Source organism: Microcaecilia unicolor, chromosome 1, assembly GCF_901765095.1.
Source record: "Microcaecilia unicolor chromosome 1, aMicUni1.1, whole genome shotgun sequence".
Taxonomy (NCBI): Eukaryota; Metazoa; Chordata; class Amphibia; order Gymnophiona; family Siphonopidae; genus Microcaecilia; species Microcaecilia unicolor.
Genome location: NC_044031.1, coordinates 455,570,894 through 455,584,317, shown reverse-complemented (window position 1 = coordinate 455,584,317; position 13,424 = coordinate 455,570,894). Strand labels below are relative to the sequence as shown.

Below are 13,424 nucleotides of genomic sequence, written 5' to 3'. Positions count from 1 at the left end.
CAGGGCTTCCTTTCCATTTATTTCTTTACTTTCCTCCTATCTTCTTCATTTCTTGCCCTACAACCATAGGTAAAAGATGGGTCCCTCCGTGGACATGACTGGATCCAGCTTTTGCCTATTTTCTCCAGCCATGTGCAGTTTTTCTCCTCTTTTTCCTTTCCCTCAACTCCGTCAGTATGCATCTCCTTCCTCTCTCTTCCCTCTCCTCCATCCATGTCCAGCATTTCTCCTCTCTCTCCTCTCCTCCATCCATGCTCATCTTACTTCATCTCACATCCTCTCTCTTCCCTCCCCTCCATCCATATCCAGCATTTCAACTCTCCCCTCTCCTCCATCCGTATCCAGAATTTCTCCTCTCCTCTCCATCCATGTGCATGTCCTTCCCGTCTTCCCTCACTTCCATCCATGCCCAGCATTTCTCCTCTCTCTCCTCCCCTCCATCCATGTTGATCTCACGTCCTCTCTCTTCCCTCCCCTCCATCCATATAATGAAGACACATACCTGTAGCAGGTATTCTCCGAGGACAGCAGGCTGATTGTTCTCACGACTGGGTGATGTCCACGGTAGCCCTGAGGAATGAAAATCTTCCTAGCAACAAATGTTTGCTAGAGCCTTCACGGCCATATTCCCGCCCGTCGCGCGAGAGTCCCAATCAGTTCGATAACAAAGCAAAGAGGAAAAAGGACAACTCCAAAGGGGAGGCGGGCGGGTAAGTGAGAACAATCAGCCTGCTGTCCTCGGAGAAGACCTGCTACAGGTATGTATCTTCATTTTCTCCGAGGACAAGCAGGCTGCTTGTTCTCACGACTGGGGTATCCCTAGCCCCCAGGCTCACTCAAAACAACAAAGAAAGGTCAATTGGGCCTTGCAACGGCAAGGACATAAGGATTGACCTACAAAGAAACATCTGAGAGTGCAGCCTGGAACATAACAAAAATGGGCCTAGGGGGGTGGAGTTGGATTCTAAATCCCGAACAGATTCTGCAGCACTGACTGCCCAAACCGACTGTCACGTTGGGTATCCTGCTGAAGGCAGTAATGAGATGTGACTGTGTGGATTGATGACCATGTCTAAGCCTTGTAAATCTCTCCTATAGTGGCTGACTTCAAGTGGGCCACTGACGCTGCCATGGCTCGAACATTATGAGCCGTGACATGACCCTCTAAAGACAGCCCAGCTTGGGCATAAGTGAAGGAAATACAATCTGCTAGCCAATTTGAGATAGTGTGTTTTCCGATGGCGACTCCCCTCCTGTTGGGATCGAAATAAATATTACATTTGTATCCCACATTTTCCCACCTATTTGAAGGCTCATTTTGGCTTACGTAATACTGTTATGGCATTTGCCATTTCTGGTATGAATAAATACAATGTGATATTATGGTAGATTAAGGTTCATGTATTGTAAATACAGTGGGGGAACTTAGAGAAGGAAGAAGAAGAGTTGAAGATGTCCATTTCGGTCTTTGGTTTCGTTGTGTTGTAGGTGTCCACTGGGCGGACTGTCTGAAGAGCTTTGTCCACTCCACGTTAAAGGCCAATGCTCTCTTGCAGTCCAAGGTATGCAAACTGCTTTCGTCAGGACGGGTATGAGGATAGGGAAAAATGTTGGCAAGACAATTGATTGATTCAAATGGAATTCCGACACCACCTTTGGTAGGAACATAGGGTGCGTGCGGAGGACTACACTGTTGTGATGAAACTTGATATAAGGTGCATGCACTACCAAGGCTTGAAGCTCACTGACCCTACGAGCTGAAGTAACAGCCACCAAGAAAACAACCTTCCAGGTCAAGTACTTCACATGGCAGGAATTCAGTGGCTCAAAAGGAGCTTTCATCAGCTGGGTGAGAACGACATTGAGATCCCATGATACTGGTGGAGGTCTGACCAGGGGCTTTGACACAAGCAAACCTCTCATGAAGTGCACAACTAAAGGCTGTCCAGAGATAGGCTTAACCTCTACACGATAATGAAAAGCACTAATTGCACTAAGATGAACTCTTACGGAGTTGGTCTTAAGACCAGACTCTGATAAGTGTAGAAGGTATTCAAGCAGGATCCGTGTAGGACAAGAAAAGGGATCTAGGGCCTTGCTGTCACACCAGACGGCAAACCTCCTCCATTTAAAAAGAATAACACTTTTTTGTTGAATCTTTCCTGGAAGCAAGCAAGACTCGGGAGACACCCTCGGAAAGGCCTAAAGAGGCAACTTCTAAGTTCTCAACATCCAGGCCGTGAGAGCCAGAGACTGGAGGTTGGGATGCAGAAGCAACCCCTTGTTCTGGGTGATGAGGGTCGGAAAACACTCCAATCTCCACGGTTCTTCAGAGGACAACTCCAGAAGAACAGGAAACCAGATCTGACGGGGCCAGAAAGGTGCAATCAGAATCATGGTTTCGTGGTCTTGCCTGAGTTTCAGCAGAGTTTTCCCTACTAAAGGTATTGGGAGGATAGGCATACAGAAGGGCCTGTCTCCCAATGCAGGAGAAAGGCCTCTGACGCTAGTCTGTCATGGGCCTGAAGCCTGGAACAGAACTCAGGGACTTTGTGATTGGTCTGAGTGGCAAAAAGATCCACCGAGGGGGTGCCCTAGAAGGGATGCATCCGTCGTCAGCACTTTTTGTGGCTGAGGAATTTGGAATGGACGTCCCAAGGTCAGATTGGATCGAATGGTCCACCACTGAAGGGAACTGCAAAAGTCGGTGGAGAGACGGATGAGATCCTCTAGATCCCCTGTGGCCTGGCACCACTGGGAAGCTAGGGCCCATTGAGCTGATCTCATATGTAGGCGTGCCATGGGAGTCACATGAACTGTGGAGGCCATGTGCCCTAAAAGTCTCAACATCTGCCAAGCTGTGATCTGTTGAGACGCCCGAGCCAAGTACTACTACTACTACTACTACTACTACTATTTAGCATTTCAATAGCGCTACAAGTACACTAGGGACAGAAGATTGTCTGCCCTTGCCTGGGGAAAAAAAGCTTGATACGTCCGTGTATGCAACAGAGCTCCAATGAACTCCAATTTCTTACTGGAACAAGATGGGACTTGGGATAATTTATTACAAACCTCAGTAGCTCCAGCAGTTGAATAGTCATCTGCATGGACCGTCGAGCCCCTGCTTCCGAAGTGTTCTTCACCAGCCAATCGTCGAGATAAGGGAACACATGCACTCCCAGTCTGCTTAGCGATGCTGCAACAACTGCCAAGCACTTTGTGAAGACCCTGGGCGCAGATGTGAGACCAAAGGGCAGTACACAGTACTGAAAGTGCTGAGTTCCCAGCCGAAATCGAAGGTACTTCCTGTGAGTTGGGAGCACCGAGATGTGAGTATAGACATCCTTTAAGTCCAGAGAGCACAGCCAATCATTTTCCTGAATCATGGGAAGAAGGGTACCCAGGGAAACCATCCTGAACTTTTCTCGGACTAGGAATTTGTTCAGGGCCCTTAAGTCTAGCATGGGACGCATCCCCCCTGTTTTCTTTTGCACAAGGAAGTACCTAGAATAGAATCCCAGCCCTTCTTGCCCTGGTGGGACGGGTTCGACCGCATTGGCCTTTAGAAGGGAGGAGAGTTCCTCTGCAAGTACCTGCTTGTGCTGGGAGCTGAAGGATTGAGCTCCCGGTGGGCAATCTGGAGGCTTGGATGCCAGATTGAGTTTGTATCCTAACCGGACTATTTGAAGAACCCACTTGTCGGAGGTTAGAAGAGACCACCTTTGGTGAAAAAAATATCAACCTCCCCCCAACAGGCAAGTCGCCTGGTATGGACACTTTTACTGTGGCTATGCTGCACTGGAGCCAGTCAAAAGCCCGTTCCTTGCTTTTGCTGGGGAGCCCTAGGGGCCTTAGGCGCACGACGCTGACGAAAACGCGCATGCTGGGGATGAGCCTCAACCGGCTGCCGAGAGGCAGGAGTGTACCTATGCGTAGCATAGGAATAGGGAGCACTCCTCCTCCCGCCAAAAAGACTCCTGGATGAGAAGGCAGTAGCAGAAGACGTCCGGCGGGAGAGAGAATACATGGCATCATGATGCTTTTTCATCTGATCAACCATATCCTCTACTTTCTCTCCAAAGAGATTATCCCCTCGACAAGGAACATCCGCCATTCGCTGCTGGGTGCTCTGATCCAGGTCAGAGACACAGAGCCATGGGAGTTTGCGCATCACTATACCTTGAGCAGCTACTCAGGATGCTACATCAAAAGTGTCATAAGACCCCCTGGCCAGGAATTTGCGACACGCCTTCTGCTGCCTGATCACCTGGTGAAAAGGTTCATCAAGCTCAGGAGGAAGTGCTTCAACTAAACTGGACAGTTGCATCACCGAGTTCCGTAAGTGAATGCTCGTGTGAAGCTGGTATGTTTGGATCTTGGCGGCGAGCATTGCGGCCTGATACGTTCTCCTCCCAAAAGAATCCAAGGTCCTAGACTGTCTGCCTGGGGGCGCCGAGACATAGTCTCTAGTACTCTTGGCTCTTCTGAGAGCAGAGTTCACCACCATGGAATCGTGAGGAAGCTGGGCCTTCACCATTACAGGCTCTCCATGGACTCTGTACTGGGACTCGGACTTCTTGGGGACTTCTTGGGGACCACTGGGTTAGAGAGAGGGCAAGACCAATTCTGCATCAGCACTTCCCTGAGTGTATTGTGCAGGGGGGCCATTGCAACCTCTGCAGGTGGAGAAGGATAATCTAGGACCTCAAGCATCTCAGCCCTGAGCTCATCCACAACCTCCATAGGGAATGGAATGTCCTTAGACATTTCCCGTACAAAGGATGAGAAAGTAGGACTCTCAGGTGGAGACATCCTTACTTCAATCGGTGGAGTAGGATCAGAGGGAAGCCCACAGGACTCTTCCTCCGAAAAGTATCTGGGGTCTTCCTCTTCTTTCCATGAGCGCTCATCTTCGGTATCGGAGAGAAGCTCCCTAAGAGTAGCCTGAACTCGAGCCTCTACGTCGAGGATTGACGACCTAGTGGGGGGTGTCGAGAAGTGGACCCCTGCCTGGACTCTGGTGAAGCTTCCTCCACCGACGTCGAGGGGGAGTCGACCCGGGTGGCAGCCGTCGCCGACACTGCAAGCGGTACCGAGGACGGGGACCTCCTCACAGACGATGGCCCAGAAGCTGCCTCAGCAGTCGGTGCGGAAGGCGCAAGCACCCCCGACACCGAGGTTGACTGGCAAAGCAACCCTTCCAGAAGCTCCGGAAGATGGGCCCTGATACGCTCGTCGAGAGCTGCCATCGGTAAAGGCTGGGGGGGGGGGGCAGTGCAGGAGTCTGTTGCAGAGTCTGAAGGGCTCAGGAGCCGTAGCAGGCTGCCAAATGACCGACAAATCGACACCTCCTGAATGGAGGGTGAGTGATCCTCCCGGCGCCAATATTTCTCGGGTGTCGACTCCCTCGGCTCCCCGGAGCTCTCGATACCGTGTCTGGAAGGAGAACGATGACGTTGCTTCTTAGCCTTCGCTCGACGCCCGTCATTAAGACTCCTCGGTACCGAGGAGGAGGACTTGGAACCCTCACGCCTCCTCAGGGCCGGGTCCGACGCAGGTCGGTCCCGGGGGGCCTGCATAGCAGGAGGCATTGAGATAGGTGGAGACCCACTCGATGCCTTGCTGCTCCCAGTTCGATGTGGTCTTTCGGCAGCCATTACCTGGACTCCCAATGTCGATGCCTCTCTCGACGTTGACGCTGATGCAGCCGACCTCGGTACCGATGCAGATGCCGATGTCGAAGGACCGGACCGATCTGAAAAAAACCTCTCATGCTGAGCCTCTCAAGCAACTTGGGTCCGTTTTTTCATCAATTTACACAGCTTACAAGCAGCAGGAAGATGGTCAGGCCCAAGACACTGGAGACACCACGCGTGGGGGTCGGTACTGGAGATGGTCCGGTTGCACCTAGTACATTTGAAGCCGCTGGGTGTCCTCGATGGTGCCAGAAATAAGGGGCACAAAAAGAGGATAAGAACCCGACCGAGCAGCCTAAGGACGGCCGCGTTGAAAAAGAAAGAAAACTTACAGAGACCTAAGAAACAATAAGGAAACTACTTTTTTTAAAAATTAATGTAGAAGAAGAAGAAAAGAAGGCTAAAGCGCCCCCAAAAAACCAGGAACCAGGGTCTCCTGAGTAAATTTCTTGAAGAGCAGCAACAAGATGTGTCTCCTCAAGACACGGATCGGAAAAAAAAAAAACTAGATATGCAGGATAATAAGACCATATCCATGCAAACTCACTACCTTGTAGGCAAAACTGTACCGAGAACCATTAAACAGAGTTCTGTGAGAAAAATCATCACCTCAATCATTTAACGGCATACAAAATGCCCAAAGAGCCCAACACTGAGGGACCTGAACTAGGATTTCCCAGTGCTCAGCCAGTGAGCTAAAACTCCCTCGAGGAACTCAAACAGGAGACCTATAGACTAGCATAATAAATAAATAGAATAAAATATACTTGCAGATTCTGAATTGGTGGTGTAGGGGTGGAAAGGAACTCAGACCCATCTGATTATTCTGCATGTGAAAGCAGAAACTCCTCAGCTTATGAAGCAAAGTTGCCAAGAGCAATCACCTTGTGCTCAACTGGAAGCCCAAATCTAATCAGGACTAGAGCTGGCCTCACATTACCATTGTTCCATACTTCAGAAGCACATCAACCCTAAGAAGAAAATCTTTGATGAGGAATGGGGGAGTGAGAGGGAAGGGACTTGGACCCCAAGTATTCCATAAAGTATTCTCTTCACATCCATTTGTTTCTATGATATATGAAAGCAGAGCTCAACCTAACCAGTGAGAACTGGTTGAGGAGAACATTAGGCCTATTCAGCTCCAAAGCTGCATGATTCACCATCACCATCTGCTGGAGACAAAGAAATACAGGACATTTTATATCCGCACAGTGCCCTTATGGGGCAAATTATGTAGACCTAGGTTGTTTCTTTGTCTCCATCCGCTGGTCAATGGACATAACCCACTTGTTTTGGACTAGTCTGGTATGGACTCTAAGGAAATTAAAAAATACATATTTTAAACCATTTACGGATTCTATCTTTCTGTAATGCGGGCAAGGACAGTGCTTCCCTTGCTAGTCAGGTGTTCAGGATATCCACAATAAATATGCATGAGTTTGATTTGCATATACTAACTCCATTGTATGCAAATCAAATCTCATGCATATTCAATATGGATATCCTGAAAAACCTGACTGGCAAGGGGGAACTCCAGGACAGACTTGGGAAATACTGGGCTAGAAGATGCAGATTGTATGCTTTTGTAATTTCTTATAAGTACCTGATGTAAAATTATAAAAATTGGAAATTAGGAGAGCTAGGTGTGCAGAACTACTTGCAACAAATGCATTTGAGATGGGAGTTGGGTCAAAGCAGCTAGAGCTGTGAGGGACAGAGCGATTGTGGCAAAAGAGGGGTTGCAGTGTAATAGGGGAGTGGAATAGGAGAGAAACAGAAATAGAGAATCTGGGATTGGGCATAGAAAAAAGAAGAAGGTTAAATTTCTTTGCAAATTTTTTTTTTCTTATCCTGTGCCATATCCTTCAACATTGCTACTTGAAGGGCTGGGAGATGTTTTGTCCTTCTCCCTGATGTAAGCAAAAGCCACAAATGTGGCTCTGGGAAACATGTTTGACTGCTCCTAAAGTTCAGAAAAAACTTTTATAACAAATATGAATCTCTTAGGCAGGGAAGTTGAGAATATGCAGACATAATGGTTATTTTATTTTATTTCTTTTAAGTGCCTCATTTAATACTGCTGGCTGATTTTGGCTACTGACAAATAATATACATGTATATTAGTTTAGGTATGCAGATCCACAATAAAACACAGTATTCTTACAAACATATCAACGAACAAGATGGCAACTCATGACAAATATTTTCCATGTTTGATTACCCTTAATATAAAAGATACAAAAAAGAGCAGATTTTTGTAATGATCACTGAATTCTGATAACACTACAATACAAAACAATCAAAAATAGATTTGCAGTACCTGCCAAGTAATTTTCAGACTGCTTTTATCAAGTCCATCTCCAGAAATTCCCAAGAGATTTATACAAGATGATGCCAGTGTCTGAATTTGATTACCATACTGGTCTGTAATCATTAATTCTACACAAAAGAATAAAGGCTGAAATCAATTCTCAATGCCATAAAAATCTTTGTAACATGATACCATAGAAAAGAAGTGCATAATAATCAGCTGGCTCTCAGAGAAAATGAAAATGCAATTTATTTTTTTTATTTTTTTTTTTACACATACAGGGATCCTTTTATGAAGCTGTGGCAAAAGGGGGCCTGCGTTGGCTTCGGCGCATGTTTCTGACACGCTGAGGCCCCCTTTTTTACCAAAGTGGGTAAAAGGCAGGTCTTTGTTTTTGTCGTGCGGCCGTTTCGGGGGGGGGGGGGGGGGGGAGGACTTACCGCCACCCACTGGGGTGGCAGTAACCCGGCAGCGCGCGGAACTGCCTGTTTACCGCTGGGTACACACCGGCACTACAAAAATTGAAATATTTTTGCAGTGCTGGAAATGGCATGCGCTGGGGGAGGGAACTACCACTGGGCTGCTGCGGTAGGCCAGTGGTACTTCCCTTTTAGCAAGCAGTAAACCCATGTTGGGCTTAACAATGCTTTGTAAAAGGGTCCCACAATGAGATCTTAAGTATATAACTTAGTGTGAAAGAATCAAACAACTAAGAAATGGAGAACAACCAACAAATTAAGGGGCTCTTTTACTAAGCTGTGGCCTTGCACTATGACTAGCACTTGGGTTTCCAGGTGTGCTGAGGTCACTTTTTAGTGCAGCCGTAAAATACACAAGTTTTCATTTTCTCAATTAATGGCCACTCGCTAATTCCCAATTAGCATGTGGCCATTAGCGTGTAAGCCCCTACTGACACCTATTTAGTAGGTAGACAGGGCTCACATGCGAACCATGCATTAATCGGTAGGCATATGGCAATGTAGCTATGCTAATTATTGCTAGGCATGCCTACTCTCCACACTCAAGCATGCCCCTAGTGCTAAAAAATATTTTTTAGCGCCTGGGAAGCATGTGCAGATGCCAACACCACCGTGGGACGCCCGAGCACGCCTAGTGGTAGTGCATTTTCCCTCATGGTAAGCGCAAATTAGTGCTTACCGCTGCTTAGTAAAAAGACCCCCCAATGAGCCAATATAAAATTGCAGAAGTTTTAGCACAGTGCTTTACGTCGCTATGCTCACATTAGCCCCCTCCTTAAATCATTTCATTGGCTCCCTATCCGTTTCTATATTCAATTCAAGCTTCTCTTATTGACCTATAAGCAGTGGTGTGCTGGAGCCGGCTCGCTCCGGCTCGCAAGATCCGGTTGTTAAATTTTGGCCGGACTTGCGAGCCGTTGTTGGAAAGGGCGAGCCGGCTCTCCCTCCCTCCACCCTCCGGATCCGGTCCATCACAGATCCTACCTTGACTATCGAATTCTTCGAGGCAGGCAGTGTTGTCTGCCCGCTGCTATCGCTGACTTTCCTCCGCCGCCTGTTTGCATTTTTAAAATGGCCGCCGAGACTTCCAGAGGCGGCCTTGCGAGACTTCTGTAAGTCTCGGTGGCCATTTTGAAGCGCGATCGGGCAGCGGAGGAAAGTCAGCGATGGCTGCGGGCAGGCAACACTGCCTGCCCCGAAGAATTTGATGGCCAAGGTAGGGTCGGTGAGGGACCGGATCGGGAGGGAGGGAGGAAGCAGGAGAATTTGTGAAACAAATCGGGAGGGGGTGGCAGGGGAGAGAAGGGTCACTGCTGGGCATGGGTGGATGGAGGGCAGGGGAGAGAAGGGTCAGTGCTGGGCATGGGTGGATGGAGGGCAGGGGAGAGAAGGGTCAGTGCTGGGCATGGGTGGATGGAGGGCAGGGGAGAGGAGGGTCACTGCTGGGCATGGGTGGATGGAGGGCAGGGGAGAGGAGGGTCACTGCTGGACATGGGTGGATGGAGGGCAGGGGAAAGAAGGGTCGCTGGCCATGGGTGCATGCTGGGCAGGGGAGAGAAGGGTCGAGAGAATAAATACTGGACATGGATGGAGGGGAGGGAAGAGTGAGGAAGGAGATAAGATAAGGGAAAAGGAAGAGAGGAGAAAAACTGCACATGGATGAAGAAAATAGGCATAAGCTGAGGACCAGAAATGAAGAAGAAAGGAGGAAAGGAAAGAAATAAATGGAAAGGAAGCCCTAGAAATGGAGTTAAGAGGACAGATAGCAGCAGAATCGGATACTGGGCCAGCATGATCAGAAAAACAGTCACCAGACAACAAAGGTAGAAAAAAATCATTTTATTTTCATTATAGTGTTTGGAATATGTTCCCTTTGAGAATCAGGTGGTCAACATTAAAAGTTTATATTTATTTACTTATTTATGGCATTTTATCCCACATTAAACATGAATTAGATTGGAACCTGGGATCATTTAATTTTTTTTTCCTGGAGAGAGCCAGCTCTGCAATTTTGGGGGGCGCAGAGGTGGATGGGGGGGGGGCGCAGAGGTGGACGGGTGGGGGGGGGGCGCCGAGGTGGACTGGGGAGAGAGCCTGTTAAAAATTTACCAGCACACCACTGCCTATAAGTGTATTCACTCTGCTGCTCCCCAGTACCTCTCCACTCTTGTCTCTCCCTACGCCCCCCCTCGGGTTCTCCGTTCTGTAGATAAATCTCTCTTATCCGTCCCCTTCTCCTCTACTGCTAATTCTAGACTCCGTTCCTTTTGTCTTGCTGCACCTCACGCCTGGAATAGTCTTCCCGAGCCTGTACGTCTAGCCCCGTCTTTCGCCGTTTTCAAGTCCAAACTTAAAACCCACCTCTTTACCACCGCTTTTGACTCCTAACCACTCTCACTTGCCCTGTCCTTTAACCTCACCTATTTATTCCCTTACCCTTAATTGTTCTGTCTGTTTACCTGTCTTATCTAGATTGTAAGCTCTTTGAGCAGGGACTGTCTTTTTGTGTATGGTGTACAGCGCTGCATATGCCTTGTAGCGCTATAGAAATGATAAATAGTAGTAGTTTTAGCACACAGAAAAAAATCTGCTCTTACTAGAAAAGGGTCAGCCAAGTTTGGCATACTTTCCATCCTAATACATACGATAGCACTACCTGTAGAATTACTTCAAATGCAGAAAAAAAAACAGTGGTATATGTTACTAGATTAGGGGTCAATAGGGTGTATTACTGAGTTTAAAGTGTCAATGTTGTACACTACTGGGATGTTAATGTGATGGGTTTGGGGGCACAGATAGGTCAGTGATTTTTTTTACTGGTAGGGGTGGCAATGAGATATATTTGTGGTTTCAGATCCTTGGTGAGGGGTGCCATCCACAGAGCCCCCAAACTCACTGACATACCCCCCCAGTAATGCTCCTAATATACTAATATTTTAAAGCCCTCACCTAGTGACCCAGCTCACACTGCTTTCATCCGCTAATGCACTGCCTTAAAATTACTGATATGTCCCACCGAGATCCCAAAGCAACTTAGTTATCGCTATTGACCCCCTAAACACCTATTGTTGCAGTCAACCCATTCTACTATTACTTACTTATCATTTCTAAAGCGCTACTAGACGTATGCAGTGCTGCACACTAAATATGAAAGAGTCCCTGCTCAACTGAGCTTACAATCTAATCATGACAGACAAACAGGACAAACAAGGGATAAGGGAATTACTTACAGACATGGCTACTGAACATGAGAATAGGAGTTAGGGGTTAGTTAAAAGCAGCCTCAAAAGGCGAGGCACCGGGATACATGACAGACCTCATCGACCTGCCAACCAGAAACACCACAAAATCTGCACGATCACACCTAAACCTCCACTACCCAAGCAGCAAAGGACTCAAATACAAATCAACCTATGCAACCAGCTTTTCCTACCTAAGCGCACAACTATGGAACGCACTGCCAAAAGCAGCAAAAACTACGCTCGACCACCTAAATTTTTGGAAAGCACTAAAGACAGACCTGTTCAGAGGAGCTTACCCCACCAACCCAACATAAAAAAATACCTGGTCACTTGTAACACAATATAACCAAAGACCGTAACGGACATTTCCTGACTCTTCTTCCCCATTTCCCTCTCTAAGTTCCCCCCCAACTGTTCCTACCATACATATATCTCATTATACCACAATATCACTTTGTATTCATTCATACCATGTATTTGTTCAGACCGTAATCGGCTAACGCCGTTAACGGTTATATGTAAGCCACATTGAGTCTGCAAAAGGTGGGATACAAATGTAACAAATAGTAATAATAATAGATTTGAATACGGCCAGAGATGGAGCTTGACGTATTGACTCAGGAAGTCTATCCCAGGTGTACAGTGCAGCAAGATAAAAGGAATGGAGTCTGGAGTTGGTAGTGGAGGAGATGGGTACAGATAAGAGAGATTTACCCGATGAACACAGTTCCCGGGGAGGAATGTAGGGAGAGAGAAAAGTGGCGAGGTAATCAGGAGCTGTAGAGTGAATGCACTTGCAAGTCAATAAGAGGAGTTTGAACTGTATGTAGAAATGGATAGGGAGCCAATGAAGTGACTTGAGGAGAGGGCTAACAAAAGCACAGCAACACTGGTGGAATATAAGTCATGCAGCAGAATTCTGAATGGACTGAAGGCGAATGAGATGGCTTAGTGGGAGACCTGTCAGAAACAATTTGCAATAGTCTAAGCATGGTGATAAGAGTATGAACAAGGGTTTTGGTAGTATACTCAGAAAGGAAGGGATGAATTTTGGTGATATTATAGAAAAGAAACAAGGTAAAATTATGTATCATACCTGATAATTTTCTTTCCATTAATCATAGCTGATCAATCCATAGACTGGTGGGTTGTGTCCATCTACCAGCAGGTGGAGATAGAGAGCAAACTTTTGCCTCCCTATATGTGGTCATGTGCTGCCAGAAACTCCTCAGTATGTCGATATCAAAGCTCCATCCGCAGGACTCAGCACTTAGAGAATTACACCCACAAAGGGACACTCTGCCCAGCTCACCACCGCCGAAACGGGGGAGGGGAATTAACCCAGCTCATCCCCACACAAGTGGGGGAGGGGAATCCGTCCAGCTCATCCCCGTGGAGCGGGGGAGGGACACCACACCCGCCGATGCGGGGGGATCTGGCTTATCCTGCAACCGCAACCACGGGAGGAGCTGACTGACCCTAACACCGCCGAAGCGGGAGGGGTACAAAGCTGCCCTACAGCCGCACGAAGCGGGAGGGAGTGCCGGCAGAATTTATGTCTCAATCCAGCCCCGTAAAACGGAGGGGAGAGGAATGCAGCAGCTCACTGTTACACAAACTCGTCTCAACTCTTGTAGGATCCAAGTGAAAAAACTTGAACACGAAGTCCTCCTGAAGTAACTGAAGACTAAAC

General features: G+C 47.6%; 1 protein-coding gene across 2 annotated transcripts in view; it reads right to left on the bottom strand.

Annotated features, from left to right (window-relative positions):
• The window catches only part of SMCHD1 (structural maintenance of chromosomes flexible hinge domain containing 1), a 735,404-nt gene that overhangs the window by 355,276 nt on the left and 366,704 nt on the right, over window positions 1-13,424 (bottom strand). For both annotated transcript variants that reach the window (XM_030213010.1, XM_030213015.1), the window contains exon 28: window positions 8,020-8,138. In XM_030213010.1, coding sequence (XP_030068870.1) covers window positions 8,020-8,138 — 119 coding nt within the window. The remainder of the gene's footprint in view (window positions 1-8,019; window positions 8,139-13,424) is intronic.